The sequence below is a fragment of the Calliopsis andreniformis genome, chromosome 2 (genome assembly GCF_051401765.1).
Source record: "Calliopsis andreniformis isolate RMS-2024a chromosome 2, iyCalAndr_principal, whole genome shotgun sequence".
NCBI lineage: Eukaryota > Metazoa > Arthropoda > Insecta > Hymenoptera > Andrenidae > Calliopsis > Calliopsis andreniformis.
This window is the reverse complement of record NC_135063.1, coordinates 16,499,210-16,519,182: the sequence shown is the minus strand read 5'-3', so window position 1 is coordinate 16,519,182 and position 19,973 is coordinate 16,499,210. Positions and strand designations below refer to the sequence as shown.

General features: G+C 34.0%; 4 protein-coding genes across 10 annotated transcripts; 2 read left to right on the top strand and 2 right to left on the bottom strand.

The window, feature by feature from the left end:
* Positions 1-4: 4 nt before the first annotated feature.
* On the top strand, positions 5-1,303 carry LOC143184465 (uncharacterized). Its single transcript, XM_076386717.1, has 2 exons — positions 5-390; positions 739-1,303. The coding sequence occupies exons 1-2, from the start codon at positions 335-337 to the stop codon at positions 1,061-1,063; spliced, it is 381 nt and encodes a 126-aa protein (XP_076242832.1). The 5' UTR covers positions 5-334; the 3' UTR covers positions 1,064-1,303.
* A 1,745-nt stretch (positions 1,304-3,048) lies between these two features.
* Positions 3,049-11,109, bottom strand: Usp47 (ubiquitin specific protease 47). 4 transcript variants are annotated; one of them, XM_076386676.1, is made up of 16 exons: positions 10,969-11,109; positions 9,257-9,362; positions 8,800-9,192; positions 8,511-8,689; positions 8,259-8,433; positions 8,055-8,176; positions 7,785-7,978; positions 7,483-7,700; positions 7,162-7,382; positions 6,465-7,077; positions 6,012-6,371; positions 5,452-5,916; positions 5,102-5,373; positions 4,651-5,019; positions 4,426-4,592; positions 3,049-4,343 (listed from the first exon to the last, which is right to left on the bottom strand). In XM_076386676.1, the coding sequence occupies exons 3-16, from the start codon at positions 9,188-9,190 to the stop codon at positions 4,199-4,201; spliced, it is 3,891 nt and encodes a 1,296-aa protein (XP_076242791.1). In that variant the 5' UTR covers positions 9,191-9,192; positions 9,257-9,362; positions 10,969-11,109; the 3' UTR covers positions 3,049-4,198. The 4 variants fall into 4 exon arrangements, with proteins under 4 accessions (XP_076242791.1, XP_076242800.1, XP_076242810.1 ...); XM_076386685.1 differs by having other exon boundaries at positions 9,257-9,358; positions 10,969-11,030; XM_076386695.1 differs by lacking the exon at positions 10,969-11,109 and adding an exon at positions 10,459-10,731.
* Positions 11,110-11,237: 128 nt separating this feature from the next.
* Tsc1 (tuberous sclerosis 1 protein hamartin) lies at positions 11,238-16,211 on the top strand. 2 transcript variants are annotated; one of them, XM_076390289.1, is made up of 15 exons: positions 11,238-11,329; positions 11,698-11,958; positions 12,032-12,297; positions 12,366-12,596; positions 12,662-12,855; positions 12,919-13,031; positions 13,106-13,341; positions 13,398-13,721; positions 13,810-14,001; positions 14,069-14,360; positions 14,429-14,652; positions 14,737-14,862; positions 14,937-15,173; positions 15,247-15,343; positions 15,428-16,211. In XM_076390289.1, the coding sequence occupies exons 2-15, from the start codon at positions 11,850-11,852 to the stop codon at positions 15,934-15,936; spliced, it is 3,150 nt and encodes a 1,049-aa protein (XP_076246404.1). In that variant the 5' UTR covers positions 11,238-11,329; positions 11,698-11,849; the 3' UTR covers positions 15,937-16,211. The 2 variants fall into 2 exon arrangements, with proteins under 2 accessions (XP_076246404.1, XP_076246406.1); XM_076390291.1 differs by lacking the exon at positions 11,238-11,329 and adding an exon at positions 11,593-11,608.
* Positions 16,212-16,400: 189 nt separating this feature from the next.
* Sugb (Sugar baby transporter) lies at positions 16,401-19,880 on the bottom strand. Of its 3 annotated transcripts, none has more exons than XM_076390294.1 (10): positions 19,367-19,880; positions 19,035-19,143; positions 18,599-18,954; positions 18,359-18,508; positions 18,001-18,280; positions 17,746-17,939; positions 17,288-17,610; positions 17,035-17,210; positions 16,786-16,953; positions 16,401-16,673 (listed from the first exon to the last, which is right to left on the bottom strand). In XM_076390294.1, exons 2-10 carry the CDS (start codon positions 19,096-19,098, stop codon positions 16,603-16,605), a joined length of 1,782 nt encoding a protein of 593 aa, XP_076246409.1. In that variant the 5' UTR covers positions 19,099-19,143; positions 19,367-19,880; the 3' UTR covers positions 16,401-16,602. The 3 variants fall into 3 exon arrangements, with proteins under 3 accessions (XP_076246409.1, XP_076246419.1, XP_076246428.1); XM_076390304.1 differs by having other exon boundaries at positions 19,501-19,880; XM_076390313.1 differs by lacking the exons at positions 19,035-19,143; positions 19,367-19,880 and having other exon boundaries at positions 18,412-18,508; positions 18,599-18,738.
* Positions 19,881-19,973: the final 93 nt, after the last annotated feature.

Sequence of the window (19,973 nt, the reverse complement as noted above, 5' to 3'; positions counted from 1 at the left end):
CACGATTGGTAATGTTAGCACAAATTCTTGTTTTTTTATTAAAATCACTATGATATAGAAAAGAGTAACAATCTGTTATTCAGTTTTTTCATGGCCGAAAATTAGAACCAAACACGCAAAATGGCCGATCACGTTATTAAAGTTGCTAGTCACTGCTAGTGTCTTTTGTATATGATTTTTCAACTTTAAATTCCGCGTTTTACTTAAAAGCCCCGGAAAGTCCAATCGTATTTAGAATATTTCGATAATGAAAATCGGAGTATCGACCGAATAACTACAAAAAAGTTGAATATTTTTGGTCACCAAACCAAAAGCAATTGTTTGGTTACTTTTCATGCGCGATAAATATTGCAGGAAAATCCCGAGATATCGTGATGATTTTGAATTCCCGTAAGTAAGCCTTTCGTTCGTCCGTGAGTATAAAATGTATTTGGTGTTTATAGTAAAATTGATATACGTTTGAATGAGAATAATCTTACGATTTTTTATGAAACACAAAGAAATTTTTTATTCAGCGCCCTTGTATTGTTAACACAGAATTAAATTCGCAGATTTTGAAAACATAGTTTTGCTTTTCAAACGTATAGTTTGGATTTTCTATGTTTTACTATTCGTATTATAAATAAAGTTACCCTTTAATAAATATCAATGTTGAATTCACGATTATTTCATTTATGATACGTGTAAATTATTTTTAAACTGAAAGATTGATTGATTCCTTTTCTCTTTTAAATGAAGGAAAATCTATGTTTACGTGTTAAATATGGATAATGGTGTTAAAAATGATTTGGATGAAAAAAGGGGCATAAGTACAACGCAGAAAGATGTTAAAAAAGAAGAATCAAGTAATATATTGATTTGTAAGAAAAATGTAAAAAAGTCTGTGTTCCCAAACGAGGTGTTCGAAAGCAAGGATTTATTAATAGCTCAGTTACAAGAACAAGTTGCTAAGCAAAGAGAATGTATTTCATATTACGAAAGCATAGTACAGTTAATGAATTACAGACTCATGAAGTTGAAGAAAGTTCTGAAAGCTCATCATCTGTTAGATGAACTTGATTAATAATTTCTATTCAAGTTTTAATAAAAGTTATTTCTTAAAATGTTAAATGTGATTTAAAAATTTTGTATTAGAAACACGAGTATTTTTATTTTTAATAGAAAAGGAAAATATGTGTATGTAATACGTGTTTCTAATACAAAAGATGTTTTAGTAACAGATTCTGTAATATTTTTAAATAAGCTGTAAATATATGTAAAGAATGATGTATATATTTTACAAAACCTTATGTGTTAATATTTTTTAAATTCCCTTAAACATATGGTACCTTCAAAAGTGCAACACTTGATTATAGTTTATTACAGATTATTCAAATTTGATTTTTTTTCTATTTATTATTTAGACACATTCATGCTTAAAAAGGCATTAGTTCATAATCATCGTCACTAGATGGCCATAATGTTTTGGCGTCCATTTTTCGATATTTTGAAAATGCTTTTTAACAATAAACATTTTGTAAAATTGTAGGAGTTTGACACTAATGGATGAATTAAAAGTGATGTAAATTTAACCCATCAATTGAAGGAAAAACTGTGAAGGGGGTAGGTGTATTTAAACAAGAAATTCAGTCGTTTCGATATTCAATTATTAATAATTATAAATATAATTTGTTCCAAACTATATCGTATGATACAAAGAATATCTGATCGTCGGTGGTCAGGAAAGATCGTATTCATAACTAATCGTACGTTACAATCGGGGTATAAAACACGATCCGCAGCCTTATTACTTTCGCCACTAAAGTAGATATGTGCAAATATTTCAATGTTTCAAACAAATGTTCACAACGTATTCAAACATCTATAAAGCTAAGGCAGTAGGTGGCAGTAGGTACACACGGATACAAAGATACCTGGCAACAGTTACATTTCTAACAGTTAGATTTTGTACACTTCCAAAACCAATTTATGAAAAATGTAACTATAATCCGGTATCTCTTTATTGGGTAGGTTTACAAAATACTGAAACAGTGTATAAATTCTAGGATGTTGACAAAATTGATTTCTTCTTGTTCGAGAAGGCAGTTTTAAACTGTTGGCAATTCAAACTACAATTCATTAATTATCTGCACATACCTACTATTTCACTGGATGGACATAGTTGCTGTTTCCGATAGCTCTACTTTGGTCCAGAAATTATATAAAAACAATCGTTAAACAACATTTAAAACCCAACTCGAACAACCGCAAATGAGAGTAAATGTAAGAACATGAAAAACGATTAAAGAGAACGCAACGACGTTAAAATTCACTCTTTCGTTGCAGCGATGAATTCACACCAATGAACGATGATAATTACAAGCGAGTAATTTAAATGAAATGTTCAATGAGGGTGAATCGATTTGTGTTTATGAAGTTGACGAAGGAGCATTATATGATTTCTTTTTTCAACTACGTAATACACTTTTGCAACATTTTCTCTGTACTAAATTTATGATTCTTCAACTTTCATTCGAATATAAACATCTAGATTGTCTGGTTTTGGACATGTTATCGATAGATCGCGAATTATTCAAACTAAGCATTCACGTAACAAATATTCAATATAAATTACGGCTATATTAAAAACTGTTAGAGTACGGTGAATTGCCCATAAAACTGACATTGTTTTAAGTATAATTGATTTCTCAAAAAATTCTTTTTCATTCAAAAAATTGTTTATATCTCTGTCCCTCCATTGTTCATCATTGAATACATTTGTTTAAACATGACAGAGATAATGAACAATATAAGGACAGACTATTAAAGTGTTTCAATAACAATATGAGTTAATAATTGGACATGTAACTCATTCAGTATCGAAATGTTTTATATGGAAAGCAAGAAAGAAATTCCAAACTGAACAGCAGATAAATGCAAAATGGGTGATTTGTGTCTCTGTATGCTACGCGCCTGCAAAGCATTATTATACAATACAAAGTACAGAACATAGATAGCTTTATCTTTTTGTTCAATAAAAGTATGGTAATATTAACACGAAGAAACATATCGACATTCGATTCACATGTTTTATTTACAAGCAATTATGATATATATCGTACAAAACGTAAATTTGATGGACTCTTCTTTGAAAATTTTTCTCATATTGCAAATTGATTTAAAGGGAATAACAGTAATGTCACTGTTAAATGTACTGTTTGGTTTCTCAAGTGATGCAAATTTTCTTGCACCGATAACACATGCAGATGAATGATAAAAATACAAATTAAATAAATTAAACCAGACAGTAAAACACATGCCTGGATATGATGGCTTTCAATAATGATATGGAAGAATATTTATTTAATTTGATAGTAATAGTGCTATTCTCTCAGCTTAAGCAATTGGGATTAATTAAAAGATACAACATTTTCAGAATATAATTTAGAACACTTACTGATTTCAAAATAAAGAGTGTAAGGAAGCTTGTACCAAAGTTTAAGCATTACTACTGTCAGATTAAATTAACTCAGAGTTTATGCATGTATTACATTCGTTAGAATGCAATGTAAACCTATACTGGCATTAAAAGAGTTAATCGTTATTGTGTCAGATAACTTCTTTTTATATAATAATTTCTTCAACAAATATATATACTCTGCGCCAATTGGTATTCAAATCAGACAACTGTCTAAAAGTACCCGTTCCAAAATGCACGACGGGTGATGATATTAAAAACTCTTAGGATTAAGAAAGATATATCGAGGATTTTATGAAAATGTAGAGACACAGGAACTCCGAACATGTCAATTACGTACATGTTATAAATTGTAAGTTCATAGTTCAAATTCGTATTATTATCAAGCAATTGGACCCCCCCCCCCCCCCCCCATAAATTCACTTCCACATTGGAGAAGATTTCGAGGGATTTCGAAACCAAGTACAATAATAAAAATCGGGATTCCCTTGATAACACGTAATGGTCCGCAGAGCTCGAAGGATTTGACGAATTTAGGAGCACCGGAAACTTTGAAATATCGAAGAAGACTTACTGAAACACAGAATATTCGATGAACATTGAGTACTTGACTTCACGAATATCTGACACGTTGCGATCACTTTGATCACAATACATATTGTGACTATACATGATTGTTTAACAGTTTACTGTTAGCCTCCTTGTTAGTTACTCCTTAAAAGCTGCACGTTTGATCAACGGTCATTCGGTATCCCACTGTATTCTAAGCGCTCTCTCTTTTCGTTTACTATCACGTGCCATTGAAGAGGATGGTAATAAATTACGTTCGTGTAGAAGAATTTTACGGTGTGCGTTATACGCGGTACAAACAATTTCTCTGGCATCTCTGTGAACGATAAAACGTCATAAATCGATTTTACGTTTAGATTTTTCTCCTTTACTTACTAATTATTGATTTTAACACGTACTTATAACAATAAACTGAACAGTCGTTAATGTCCAGCTCAGTATCGAACAAGTGTTCATCCCACCCTGGTTCATATTGAATTCGTCTAACAGGTACACCATATTGTAAGTAACGCTTTATTCTTGCTATTTCAAGATATTTTTCAGGAATACCCGATATCTCGGACAACTGAATTAAAAATTTATGCGATTATAAAATGCGATGAATAAGGAAAACATTTACCTACCTTTTTCTTCATTTCCTCTACAGATCTTCCGTCCATGACGACTTCTTTCATTGGTTCAATTTCCCGTTTAGAGGGATACCACCTCCTAACGAACACTACAACTTGATTGCTGTTGGTAACTGGTTCTTTTTCAGGTAACTCTTGTACAAGCAATTCGGGTTTTCTAGAACAGTTCAATAAATGATCAAATTTCTGATCGTCTAGAAGTATCTTACTCGGCATCGAAAAATATCTTTGTCTTAATCGAAGTCTTTCGTATGGTATATCAATATCGAACTGTCTTTTAAGCTCTTCCAAGATGTCTTTCTTTGCCTCGCTGACAGTGGTATCTTTTGTAACGACCCAGTCGCAAAGAAATTTATATTGTGGCTGAAACAGTAGAAAAGAATGATTAATGAACACATAAAGGTCATTAAAAACAAAATAAATGTCTCTGCAGCTTTGTACACACCTCAGTTGTCCATGATGCATCAATTATAAATTGATACAAACTTATTTTATGTTCAATTGTACGATGCAAATTTTCGGTGGCATCAAGTAATATTTGAAACTTCTGACCGTCTTTATATCTAAGAAGCGTTTGGAAAGGGAAATCCTCCGCTTCACCATGATCCAGGTATAACGGACGAATTTTGAAATAGTCAACCGGCACACCAACATACGGTTCTAATTTTTTCTTAAAGACATCAAATCTCATCCTTCTGTCCACATGTACTAGTAAATCTGTACTTAAAAAATAATCGTTATTAAATATTTTCAGTATTTCCTGTATTACAGAAACTAAAAATAAAATATATATACATTTATCGTATGGCGTTGCATTGAAGTAATGCTTAGATTTATCGACATCATCCAAATTCTCGGGTTTAATTTGATTCAACATAACGTTGGCACGATTGTTCGTGTTCAGTGAAAGGTATGGTACTTGTAAATCATCATCATCTTCTGGAGCATCGCCGACTAATGTTTTATCACTGTCACTAAGACTACTGTCTTCGCTGTTACTTTGCTCAGAAGTATTCCATTCTTCACCTTCCCCCAATTGAGGGCTTATGTTTCTTACAGGTGTAGCCTCTTTTGTCTTTTCAAATTGTTCAAATTGTCTCAAATTGTCTTTTCCATTCTTCGAAACTTGATTGCATTTAAAGCCATTGTCGTTTTGTGTTTCGTTCAAGCTTGTTTTGGGCGGACTACTGGCAGCAACAGCTTTTTCTTTATCTTCGTATTTTTCGTCCAGCAATGGAATATTCAATTCTTCCAAAATTTCTAATAATATCAAGAAAGTACAAGCTTATTTATACAACGATTTGATAAAAACATCACGCTATTTTCATTGAGAATAATATGTTAATTTAATTTACCTGGACTTGTATCGGGTAACTCGATGTATATCGTTAGAATATACTTAAAATTGTTTATAATTGCATACATTGCTGAATGATAAAAAAATTTACATTCTGTATCGAACATAGTTGATATGTACACATTGAAGCAATCCGTGAATTTTGCAGTCCGAAGATCAGCGTCGTCATTTATTACAGGTACTATATCTAGTCTTTCCGTCTGTAGAACTAGTTTCATTTCATCGGGATCCATATTAACAATTTTCCCTACCATTTCTTTATACTCTCTGACAGTTTGTGTCCACGAAGCTCGTACTTCTATCCTTTCTAAAAGCTTTCTTTTAGGTACATCGACAATGTTCACTTTTGTTAGGATATCTATATATGAATCAAAGAAAAAAGTAATTTTAATTCATGCGCTTATAAAGTATAACGCATTCATATCTAGTATGTATATGAAATATACGTTACCTCCTTGATATGATTCAAATTTCTTTTCTTTATCGCGTACTTCTAATAACAAGACCTTTTCAGTCATCTTAGACAACAACTTCGAAAGTAATTCCTTTTCTTGTCCTTCATAGCTACGGATAATCGTATCGCTGTTCTGATTGTAACTGACTAAACGACACTGATCTAAGCTCACTATGCTGGCCGAAAGGAACTGTATATAACATATTTTTGTAGCTTGTTCTAAAGTAGTGTCAGTCGTCAAATCTAATGCATGTGACATTCTTTTATTCTCTGTAGGATGCCAACAGAATACTGTTAAATTAATTTTCTTAGTAAATATTTCTTTCCTAGATATTCTCGATCTTCTAAATACTACTCTTTTTCTGCAACTATCTGAATCTTCGAAATTGTTGTCTACTATGTGCGATACTTCCATGTTGTCATCTTTCATTTTTTTTAATAGCTCTTGTATATGCTTCGGAAATTCATGCACCTGCATTGGTAATATATTACGTTCCGGATCAATTTGCCTGTACATGAGCATATACGCATTAGTACTACTATACGCTCCACCATAATACGGCCTGCTTGCACCACCACCATATGTTCTTTGAATATGATCTTGAGTTATCTACAATTACAATTTCAATTACAATACACTAGAATTATAACGATACTAAAGGAACCACTTTGACGGATTGATATTGATACTTACTGGAGTTACACTTTGATCATTAAAACACAGCCATTCTCCGGTCCTGAAGTCTTTTATATAAGCATAGTAATGACCCCCACTAGCACTGCCACTGTGAATCATAATCGAAAACAGTTCATAATTGTAAGGCCCTTTCGTTTCGTGACTGTTACGATTCTTCTTATTCTCGTAATTATGTGCTGTACAATTCGACGTGGAGTGATTGTTACTCATATCTACACCTAAAAATAAATCACTCAACTAATTATTCATCTTAGAATATTATATATATGTATATATATACGTATATTAATTTACTTCCAATGCATTATAACAATATACCTTCATCATGGTCATCATCTTGATTGTAATTTGCTGAATAACTACTATTAGGAAGACTATTTTCACACAGGGGATAATCATCATCTAAGGTACTACTATTTGTTGTTGAGCTATCATCACATTTCTCTAAACTGATATTTTCATCGCCAGTTGGAGATTCTTCGTTCAACGTAGATAATACGAAGGGATTTAAATTTAATATATCCGGAAACGTAACCCTATAATTATATCAATGAAATACATTATGGAAATATAATGCTGCTAAAAAATGTCAAATGAAAATATAACGCATGCAAACTCACTTATCATTAAGTTTAATTCTGTGGAAAGTTTGAAAGTCAAAATCAAATCGTTTAAGATGAAGTGTTAAAAAATACGGAAATTTTGTGAATTTTAATCCTTTATGCGCATCGCATTTCTTATTACATTTTTCACAATAATATTGATTATTTCCTTCTAAAATTTCGTACTGTACAAACGCTCTTAAGGCTTCTTCCTATTAAAATATAATTTTTATATGCATTTGATTTTTATACTACTCTATTTATTAAAATATTTAGATATGAACTTACCACACTGTTATACGCTACGTTACTACCAAATGGTCTTACTGGCAACGGGATATCGAGGAAAGTGTCTTCTCTAGATTTCTCAGTGCCACATTCAAGACATTTAACATAATCAATCATCTTTCCTAACAATGTAAAAAAAAAAAAGAAAAAAAAGACAGATTACAAACTATTTTGTAATAAATACAAAATGATTCATATATATACCTTCATAAAGCCTGTTAATCAAATCAGCTTGTTCTGTGTTTTTAAACTTCTGTTCTAACGCATCAAACATAACTCTACAAAGCTCTTGAATATCATGCTGCTGCCAAGCTTCTGTAGAATCCCAACCAAAACTTTTCGTTAATTCCGTAGTTTCTACCGCTGATTTCGTTGATGTCTACACATATCAAAGACATGTTATCAGAACGAATCATATAAACAAATTATATGTATAGCTTAAAATGTAGTTAATACCTGCAAGTTTAAAAATAACTTTTGCAGCTGATATGGAATACTGTTAGCTTCATCTTTTTCTGACCCATTAATATACTCCCAGTTGTACAATGCATTTCGAAATTCAGGAGTCATATATAATGCTTGAAGCAAACTATTTAAGTAGCATGTCATTGCTTGATTTACTAAACCCACGTAAGCTTAAATGATAATATGAGAAAGTTAAAAGTATGCGTATGCTTTGATATAAAAACTATTTGCTTATGGTAGAACAATCAGAAAGTATTTATCACAGATGTATATTACATACATGTCTCAGGTTTAATGAAAGTTTTGTAAGTGTCAACTTCTCCCTCCCATACTGATAACTTTGTTAGAAATCCAGGTACAGAGTCGCATGTAGATGGATTGCACGTAGGTGAATCACACGTAGATGGATCACACGTAGACGGATCACACGTAGACGGATCACACGTAGACGGATCACACGTAGACGGATCACACGTAGACGGATCACACGTAGATGAATCGCACGAAGACGGCTCGCACGAAGATGGATTACATGTCAATGGATTACATTCTGCTTGCTTTGGCACCATGGTCTCCGGCGGACTTACAACTAAGAGTGTTTGCTTCTTTTCATTTGAATCTTGGTTGTACGAAAAATCCACACCAACTTCTGACATTGTTTTATCCTTCATTTCTGAGAAATGAATCTAATTAGAATGAATATATAAATTTATGTATAACAAAATACAATTACTAACCAGTTTTTTGCTTGATGTTAGAACACTCAATGGTGTCCGATGGAATTTAATAATGCTCCTTGACAAAAATCCTTACTATGGGTAGATCTGCGTAGTGGACATCTGTCTATAACAAAATTGTTATCTTTAGTTCCACGAAATAAATTGAACCGAATCAGACATGTTTGTTCAGCTTCATAAAACATGGTCTGCTATAAGGTATTGGATGAAAGATAAAAGAATGAATATATTTAAGAATATTCTAAACATACTTCAGCAATATTATATTACTGAATGTCCTTTAGACATTTAGAGGATATTTCTTAAATTTGTTGTTCTCAAGTAATTACAATTATTTCAAAATTAAGGTATGTGAACCTTGTTTGAATATATTAATATTCATTCATAGAATAATCTATGGAAGAAACAATTAGTACATGCTATTCGAAATATTAAAGGATAAAAGAAAAATCACTTTTAACTAATAAATATAGTATTTGAAAATGGATATTACTAACTAATCTGTGATTTTCAGGCAAACAAAATTGGCATTATGCCATACTAAAGGTAGAAAATGAGTGAGATCTACGCAACACAGTAAGATACTACTCTGCACAGTATGACACAGTAAGTAAAGCCTATAGAGCCTCCAGTTATATTTAGAATGTCTAAACGAAGACTTGGAAAATGGCTCTCTTCTTCGAGATCAGAATTCTCCCCTCTTTTCCCCCTTTCTCTCTCATTCTATCACCACTTCCCTATTTCACATTTTTCTACACACTTGCCAAATAAATAAAAGTCTGAGTCATATTAAATTTAGAAACTGTAAATCAAGTCTATTTTTACATGGTATTTCAAACTCACTTCTAATAAAAGTAACATAGAAAAATAATAATAATTCACAAATGGAATAAATTTTCATTGAAATAAAATGAAGGGAAGTTAATATAAATACATTAAAATTCCAGCAAACTTATTCATGTACTCTCAACATTCACTCAACGATCTAACTTTACAGCAAATACACATTAAAAAGTTTGATTTGCTCACACCTTTCGTTCAAATGTATTAAGCAAAAAACATAATCATCACGAGGGAATTTCATAATTTTGCATTAAAGAAACGAACTATGAAACGATGAAAACTACAGTTACTACCTCATCCTCCAGGGCACATTAAGGGATCGTTCGTAGCACAAATTGCAATTTAAAAGCAACACGTACTATAAAGAAATCACAGACGCAAGGGGGTCCATGGAACACGCGGTGGCTTAGGATTATTTTCAGAGTTGCACCGGTCGTAACCGAAGGGTCGAAAATAATAGACGCGTAACCTCAGGCTTCGGAAATGTTTATACAGACGGGAAAGCAAGAAGACTAGAACGAAAGTCGAGCGTATAGCACTCAGAAGATCGGAATGTGCTCTCGGTGCCAGTAGAAGCGAGTTAGAACGGTTTTTCAGCGATCTAATAGAAACGGAAACATCGAATTGATGCTGCACCAGTCTGTTAACCCGACACTGACGAGAATAAACGTATGCGAAGGTCTTATAAAATGGCTGGCCAAATGTATCCTTGTAGATGTCAGAGATCACGTCTTAAATCACTTGCACCTAGGAACGATCCTGTTACAGGATCGTTGCTCACTGTAACGCGGGAATTGAACAAACATGCCTTTCTGTATGTCGATTCGAAAATAATTGAACCCAAGTTACGAGCAAATCTGACCCCTTACCGAATCATCGACGCATGTGGGGAAATTCACTTACTCCATACTACGCCATATGTATTTCCTACGCAACACTGCGCTGCGCAATATGCAATTGTGGCCTGTGGCCGATTGCGGTAAGAACAGGTAAGAATTAGAGGATCTACTGATAGAGGGCCACGAAGAGTAGCTGATTCTCGCCTGTATATCTTATTATCTCTGAAAAAGACCGGTGTCGGTTTGAATAACTTTTCGAACACAAATAGAATTGCGCGATCGTGGCGCTATCCCTATTGTGGCGACATCAATTCGCTCAAGTCTACGGTATATCTACGATGGTATACCAGTCGCCATAGAATTCGCGAAAATTGTACTCGATGAACTTCGGGTAAGTTAATTTCGTTAATTTTCATAGATGTATTCGTAATTGAATTCCATATCTGATGTTCCATTCGAAAATCATAATCGTATTCAACGACAGTCTTTCCTGGACATCGTACCGAATGACCTTTCTGTGAATACCACAGTACCGAACCGACAATCCTTTTTTTTCCCATACATTTAGAATGGTTTATCTACTGACAATTCAAGAAATATCTCGCACCAAATTCTCTCATAAATAACCATAAGACTGCTTCGTCTATCATTTCCATACAGAGCTGTGACGGTAAATGCAGATGCCGATTGAGGAAATTGACAGTTTGTTGGTTCTAAGTTTAGTAAATTTTCATTCATTTTTGTGTTTCTGTGTTGCAGGTATTCCAAAACCTCTTACTTCTTATGAAACGTGCCCCATGTAATGAATGACAGATGGATGAAATTAAGCTTTTTAAATGCACTTCTACTTCCATCGTATAATCGAATGATTAGGATAACTGTTTATCTACCAAGACACAATTGCTGTCAAGATGAATATTAACTCGATAGGCATTGCTGATCTCTTTAACCTATTGGAATCTAATAAGTTAGGAGAAGTAGAAGAAATAAAGAAAGTATTTCATGAACTGTTTTTATGTAGTAAGTGATGTTACTAGTTTTAACATTTGTAATAGTTTTGAATGTAAACTAATAATATTAAAATATTTTCCAGCAAAAGATAATTGGTTGGTTTATGGGCTTTTTGATTATTACCTCTCCACAAATTCTTTGAGAGCTGTGGAGGTATTAGCCAGTGTTCGAGATCCACATGACAAGCATTTGTTAGATCGTTTATCTGAAGCTCTTTCCAAGCCTGGAAACAGCAGCCAAAGAATACAAACCCTTACTTTATTAGGTCATATCGCTCGCCGTCAGCCCACTTGGCTGTATAAACTTGCTAATCATGCTTTGTTTCGGGATTTACTTAAGTTACTTAAGGTAGAGCTAAATTTCAGTAAAATAAATGATATAATTAAAACTGTTAAATGAAAACAGTTTGATTTCAGATGAAAGCTGATACATTATCCCTTATGAGTGCCCTTCTTCTCTTGGTAATGCTGTTGCCAATGTTACCTGCTGCTTTAGGGCCATACCTCTCAGAAATTTTTGAGGTATTTGGTAGCCTGGCTTCTTATTATCATTACCAGTCATTATTTTTGTTTTCTTCTCCTACGCATTTTACTCCTACATCTGCAGGGACTATCAATACAAATTACTTATATTTATTACATTTGCAAGTGAGTATTGTATGCTTATTTTAGTATAGAAGAAGATAAGTAATTAATTAATTATCTCTTTATAGGTGGGACTGTATAGTTTGTTTCATAGACTATATGCCATGTATCCCTGCAACTTCATTTCATACTTGAAACAGCAATATATTCAACGAGATCAGCTAACTATTTTTACTCATACAATTAGACCAATGTTGGATTCAGTGCGTATGCATCCATTGCTTGTTACTGCCTCCAAAGATGCTGAGATATCCGCTGCTAGGTACTCTTTGTATGATAAAAATAATGTTAGTTCGTATAAATACTTACATTTTTTGTATTACAGATGGAAAAAGATGGAACATCACGACGTAATGGCAGAATGTGGTCGTTTTACTTTGGACAAATGTCGAGAAGAGATATTCAATTCTGTGAATTTACGTTCCACGCCACCTTTAGGTATATTTTCTTCAATATAAGCAAAACAAAATTTGTGATATTATTTCCATCATGTTATGAACACAACTTTTTAGATCCCTCTTCTATGTGTACTCCAATAAGTATTGGTGGAGGAATAGCACCCTCAGAACTCAGTAATGGCGAGGATGAGACGTTTTGGTCACCGAGTATGACTGTGCCCCCACAAAGTCCGCCCTTTTCGGCAACACATGACCAGCGATCCGCTCCTTCGACGCCCAATAACAACAGAAGTGGAACATCTCCACCAGAAGCTGCAGTTGAAGCGACTCCTGAAACAACTCCGGTGAAGGTAGGTTTATGAACCATAAAAGTTTCATCCAAAATTATGTTTGAGTTTTTATACAGGACTTACGAAAGTTGTCAACGAGGCAAGTACCTGGGGGATCTGCTGCAGTCCGAGTTCTCACTGCTTTCGGTAATGGTACAATAGGATCAAGTTCTCGACCATCTACGCCAATCCCTATGAATCCATCAGCGACAACTGGACCAGCAGTTGGAAGTGGAGATACGAACACACACGGACTTATTTCGCACAAGATGAGCAAAATCATTGCAGACAGGCAAAGTGTTAGTCAACAGAAATCCGTCAATGCTGATGAAGATAGAAGATTGTCTGAAGGGGAGACTAATCTAAATGGAAAAAACGACTCTTGGCAAGAAGATCAAGAGGTTTTGTATTTCATATACTTTTGTATGTAAAAGTATTGCATATTCATAGAAATTGCTAAACGTATCTACATACGACATCATTGTATAGGTTTTGGAAATTGTCAGCACTCAAAGTGTTGGGAAATTAGAGTGCCCAAAGTATGCTGAACGATATCAACAGCACCATAATGAGAAAATACAAAATGTCTTGGTAGACTTGTCCAAAAGAGTTTATCAGCTTCATTTGTACTCTCAATGTCAAGTTCCAACACAACATTCGAGTTCTAATTTCTTATTTAAGGTAAAATATCTTCGACATATTTGAAGAAATGTAAAGAAGGGGAAACTATAATCATCTGTATTTATAGATCCGAAAAAGTAAATCCTGCTCAGACATGGAAATCCAGAAACAAAATAGTAGCGATAAGAAAAATCAGTTGAAAATGGGGTCGAAGAAATTAGAGGAGACTGGAACTCAAACTTTCGATTTGCTTCCGTATGAATATTTGTTTTTAGAAATTCTAGATCAAAAGAATCAAATGGATACAACGCGAAAGAATGTTCAGCAGGATCCAGAATCTAGATTATCACCGACTGCGATACTTGATCGATATGTCGAAGCTTGCACTCGTACTACTAATTTTCCCAATGACAAAATGAGTTAGTATTAACAGGTACAATCATCAAGTAGGTTCGATATAAATTTTACTAGAGTTATTTCTTTAAAGGAACTAACACGATTAAGCAGAAGCAGAGGAAAGAAAATGACGGAGAAGAGGAAGGAGGAGAAGAGGATGCTCTAGATGCCGAATGTGCAAGTCAGCTGCTGCAGCTTATGCAAATGCAATTGCAATTCGAACGACATCGCAGAGAAGTTCATGCTGAACGTAATCGAAGGCTTCTTGGTAAATTAAGAGACTCGCGCGCGTTAGAAGAACATAATTATGCCTTGGTCAGTTGGCATTATATACTTTCGAATGTAAGATAAAATATAAAAACTTTAATTGTCATTAAACGTAATATTCTTATCGCGTAGACTGATAGATTGAAAATGATAGAGAAAGAAGTAGAAGGACTAAAAGCTGAGCTAGAACGTAACAGGAGAGAAGCTTCTCAAGCTGAAGAGAAATATAAAGAGACGCTGCATCACTGGCAAACTAGGGTAACTTCAACGATCATTCGCTTTATGGAATTACCAATTTAAACCTGTACAGTAATTTAAATAACGATGCACAGTGTGTAGACGAAGAACGACATAATCAAACGCTAAAGAATCGTCTTGAATCTGTCGAACTCGAACTGAAAAACGAACAAAAAAAGATTTTGGAATGCGAACAGCGAATTCGTTCCACGGACGCTTCATTGTTTGACGCTGGACATCGACTGAGAGTCGCTTTGAAAGCTGCGGATCGTAGCAAAGAGTTAGAACGAACCCTTGATACCGTTCAAAAGAAATTTCTTCTTCTCGGAGAGGTAGGGCTTTAAGAACTGTACATATTTGCGTCTAACTGATAGTTAAAGTATTAAATAATCGTTTTGCACGCAGGCACAAGCAAAACTACAAGAAAGTACAAGCGGTTTGTCGCCAATGAGCAAGCAAGAAGCATCGCAGATACAAAGGTCATACGCGGAAGAGTTAACCAGTATGTTTGAATCGTTTTCTTGAAATATTAAAAGCAAAACAGGAATAAGTTCTATCGAAATATAAATACGTTTCGTATTTCTAGACTTACGGCGACAACTGGAATCGCGGACGTCTCTTGTGGAAGCGCTGAAAATGCGCCTGAGCGAGCTAGAAAACAAAGATGCGCGAAAAGAGGCGCAACTTGTAGAACTGCAACGACTTCTGCAAGAAACGAAAGATCAACACGAGGCCGAGTTAGAAGCAGTCGAATCGAAGTATAAAGCACAAGCAGAGATCAACCTTCTTCTGGAAGGTCGTATACTTGAACTTCATGGTACTTTAGAGGCAGCATCTAGCAGTGCCACTACTGTGAACAATCTCGCTTCTTCTGCGTCGCCTAAAGAAAGATCGCCTCCACTATCCGCTAGTTTAGCTTCGTCCAGCGAAGGAAGCCTTGCCTTTATCCATTCAGGTACTGGAATTATAATGAATGACTGCTGTGATACCGCAGGCGAAATTTCGAATCTTCAAGCTATCGTCGAGCCTGTGCCGAACCAGGCTACTTCACCATCCCGTCAGAATCCACAGAGGCGAAATCCTAAACAAGAATAACGCTACGCAAAAATGGCCATCGAGTCGATTCGCATGCAGCTGTTCTGTTTTGCACGCGAGCAACTATTACCCAGTGCCGTGGTAATCAATCGGAAGAAAGTTATTTGTAGCTTTTTATCGACATATTAACGCAAAATTCATGAAACTATTATTGCGCGATTTCGATGAGACAACTGAAATCTCGCTGGTAATTAATACAATTACTAGTATGGTATGATTTCACTCTTGAAGAATGAATTCGTAATGAATAAAGGGTTGAGATATTTTGTGAGCAATTTTATGTCTCGACTGGTCACGTCCTTACACTACTTTTCCCTTCATCGTTTCCTGTTACTTCTGATTTTCTTATGAATAGATATGCTTATTTTTATGATGGAACGTTAAAAAGAAAAGAAATAAATTTCAACATAGAAAAAAGTGAATATATTAATCGCCAATAAAAAGAAGTTACAATTGTTACATAATACTGAATAATTAATACTTTATTTTGCGAAATGATATTATTATAAGATGTAAAAAACGAATCACAAATACATTAAGAATTATATTACTGGTATTCTCGTACGAAAGACACACTTTAGTATTGTTTTATTGCAACAGCTATATCTCTACGCAGACACGAGCTGTAAATGTATAAAATTTTTAAAAATTGTCGTTTGTCTTTTATTAATATGTTTGCAATTCTCGACTCATAGTCATAAGAATTGCATCATCTGGATTAGCGTAAGTCGCCAGATCTGGAAAAGATCAAGAAATAAAAAGATATGCTTCTTCAATGAAACACGAGGGTTTTCTTAAATATCCAAAATTATTCTGGTTAATTGGTGTATCCACATAATCGTTACTCACGATTATGGCCCAAGTATATCGGTGATATTTGAAGTTTTCGCAATAACAATTGAATCAGCCAAAAGCACGCTAACCACAGTAATACGCCTACTGAAAATACTCTAAATGTCGTAACACCACCATATTTATCCATTAACCATCCACATAGTAAACTGCCACTAGATACTCCTGCAAAATAATGAGTAAATATATCAACAAACTTCTCAAAGGATTCAAAGTATACATTCTAGTTAATCAAGTGTTCCTAACCGATTCCTTCAAATATAGCACCAATGAATCCTTGTATAGTGGCTTTAGTACCAGGTGGTGTTACTTTATCACCATATGATACCATAGTAGGCCAGCAAAGGCCCAATGATGGCCCGTGAAGTACTTCGATAATTAGAAACCACCAAGGGTTTTTTACAGTACTATATGCCATAAATCTGTAACAGAAAGAGATATTTATTTGACTATAAAATAATGTTACAGTTCTCTAGAGAAATATAAGCTATGTACCTACCTAATAGCGTATACCAATAGAACCAAGCTCATCACATTCACATGGCCCAATTTCCGCAATACTCCTCCAGAAATAAAATTAAAAGGTAATTCTCCTAAGAAACACTGCACCCCAGTCAAGAGACCTTGCAAAGTTTTGAGCCATGCTATTTGAGAACTAGTCGCTAAGTCTTCAGTATACCAAAATAGGAAGTTCCATATTACTCCAGTAGACATTCCAGCACCTATGCACCACCATCCAAATACCAGCACATTACCATCTTTACAAATGTTGAATAGCTCCCACAGTATTGATGGTTCTCCCTCAGAACTTTCTGGATTTTTCTGTAATGATACTGCTTTCTCCCATTACCTGGCAATTTTTATTTTATTCTTTTGATAAATAAGAAGCACCAGACTTCTGTATTATTTAAACTGGACTTCTCTGATTATAGTAGAATGTATCTAAGGAAAAGGTACCTTCTTCAAAGTAGCTGACAACATGATATCAAAAATCATAGTGATAAGCATAATATAAAATATGCAAGTGTAATCTTTCTCCACTTGTCCTTTACTAAAAACGTCTACCAAATATCCTGCGCTTATTCCAAAAATGCCAAAGCCAATACTGCCCCACATTTTTTGCTTTCCATACTCTTTCCTCCTTTCTTCACCTGTGATATACGAATATATATTAAAAAAATAAATAACATTAGTTATTAATATTTTACTAACCAAGGAGATTAAAACATATAGCGTCTGCTATGCTAACTACAACTGCCATTCCAATCCAGCTTATTATAGTTGCCCATAAAAATGAATGAAACTGATATGTTGAATTTTCAGTGATATCTTTCGGAGAAACCTCTGTTTCTTCCAACAGTTTATTGAACTTTGGATTATCAGGGCATGTAGCTGTGCATGTTGTTGTTGCATAATTCTTACAAGCTGGCTTATATACATTATTATCTGAGAATGCAGCAGTAAGTACATGGATATATACACATTTATTTATCTGTGAAGAAAATATATTTCATTAGCACTCCGTAATATTTTAATAAATACACTAAATTATATATATGAAATATCTTACATGAACATCGTGAAATACATCAAATCCTAGAGTAAAATCAAATGTATCTGTACCTGCAATAATACTTGAATTGGTTGCATTACAAAATTGAGATGCTTTCCAATATAAACACATTTCTGTATAAAATTCTTTTGTGGCTTTACATGATACCTGAGGGGATACAAAGTAAAAGTATTTCAATTTAACACACAATCTACGTGTAAAATCTAGGAATACTTAATATTGTGAATATCTGAATACCTGACAATACACATTCTTATGTAAAGTCTCTGTTATTGCACTATGAAGAATATCAGCAGAAAAGTCATTTTTGGAACAAACTTCTAAGGATGCATCGCCATTGCAAGTAAGGACAACATTAGCACTTTTGTCTATTGAAGGAATAAAATTAATTGTGAACATAGCTACAGCAACTACAGCTTGAAATATCAGAAATAGCAGTTTATGAATTCTGAATTTGTCAGCTAAAGCACCAAATAAGGGTTTCGCTACTAAACCAGAAATTGGAAGTATCATATATATTGTGCCCACTAGAAATCCAGAAAAACCTAACTGCTTCGCTATTGTTGGTAAAAATGGCACTATTGGTCCAGTGGCTGAAAGGTGAAGAATACAATAAGAATTAACAGTTTCTAAACTACAGTATTGAATTACAAATTTTATAGACTTTACTTACCAGCATTGAATAAGAAATAATGCCCCTTTATTGGTAATAATTCCTTATTCACGTTTTCGAACATCTTAAAAATATGCTTTATACAATTTCTTAAAATTGACACAGTTATCTGTAAATGATATGCATCATTAAATTATTGTTTTTATCGCTGCTTATTCTTTGCGCGTGACACGTTCAACATTATCATAATTAACTGAGAGGAAATTCAGAGATATCACATTTAAAATTTGATTTTTTAAAATACTATTTAGCAATTCTAGCAATCTTAAAAAAACAATTAGTATTTTAAAACAGGAAGACGAAAGCAATGTTCTTTAACTACATATACATACAAGCAATAAGAGGTTCTAAAACTTCGCTAAAATTGTGCAGCAGAAATAATTGAAATCATGTCTCTCTTGTCTTCTACGCGTTCAACCTGGCTTTTCTTACACGTGTACTTTAGCCAGAAATGTCTTATCGCTACCTTCGCGTTTCCTTCTGCCGCTGTAGCTGTAACTGTAACTTCTAGTTGCTCTATCTGCACTTTTCATCATAATCACGAAACTTAGATATGAAAGAGGTGGAACTCGGGGATATCGTGTTCACATTCCACGCGTATTATCATTTCAAACGTTATATTACATCTCTTTAACTGCTTTAACTATCCCATATACACATATGTGTACATATACTTTCACTGCCGATTATCACTATCGACGCTCTTAATGAGACTGTACGATGGTCCCAGCGCGAATAATTCAATTCAATTGATTCGCTACTTTAGGCCGTTAAGATGTCGCTTACAATGTGATAGATCTCATAATTGCGTAATCATTCTTTATCGTTTGATGTCACAACCAAATTTTTTAAATCTTAAACTTATTCATTTTATATCTTGTGATGTATATGTGATCTGTAAACGTGATATTTATATAATGAATATAAGTTATTTCTTTT

Coding starts and splice junctions, on each gene's coding strand:
- LOC143184465 (XM_076386717.1), top strand. CDS start 335: ATGCGCGATAAATATTGCAGGAAAATCCCGAGATATCGTGATGATTTT. Junction 391..738: donor CGTGATGATTTTGAATTCCC/GTAAGTAAGCCT, acceptor TTTTAAATGAAG/GAAAATCTATGTTTACGTGT.
- Usp47 (XM_076386676.1), bottom strand. CDS start 9,190: ATGAAGGATAAAACAATGTCAGAAGTTGGTGTGGATTTTTCGTACAAC. Junction 8,434..8,510: donor AGTTATTTTTAAACTTGCAG/GTATTAACTACA, acceptor TGATATGTGTAG/ACATCAACGAAATCAGCGGT. Junction 5,917..6,011: donor GTTACCCGATACAAGTCCAG/GTAAATTAAATT, acceptor TGATATTATTAG/AAATTTTGGAAGAATTGAAT.
- Tsc1 (XM_076390289.1), top strand. CDS start 11,850: ATGAATATTAACTCGATAGGCATTGCTGATCTCTTTAACCTATTGGAA. Junction 14,002..14,068: donor GTTCTAATTTCTTATTTAAG/GTAAAATATCTT, acceptor CTGTATTTATAG/ATCCGAAAAAGTAAATCCTG. Junction 14,863..14,936: donor TGCATCACTGGCAAACTAGG/GTAACTTCAACG, acceptor AACGATGCACAG/TGTGTAGACGAAGAACGACA.
- Sugb (XM_076390294.1), bottom strand. CDS start 19,098: ATGTTCGAAAACGTGAATAAGGAATTATTACCAATAAAGGGGCATTAT. Junction 18,281..18,358: donor ATGTATTTCACGATGTTCAT/GTAAGATATTTC, acceptor TTTTCTTCACAG/ATAAATAAATGTGTATATAT. Junction 17,611..17,745: donor TGTCAGCTACTTTGAAGAAG/GTACCTTTTCCT, acceptor GTATCATTACAG/AAAAATCCAGAAAGTTCTGA.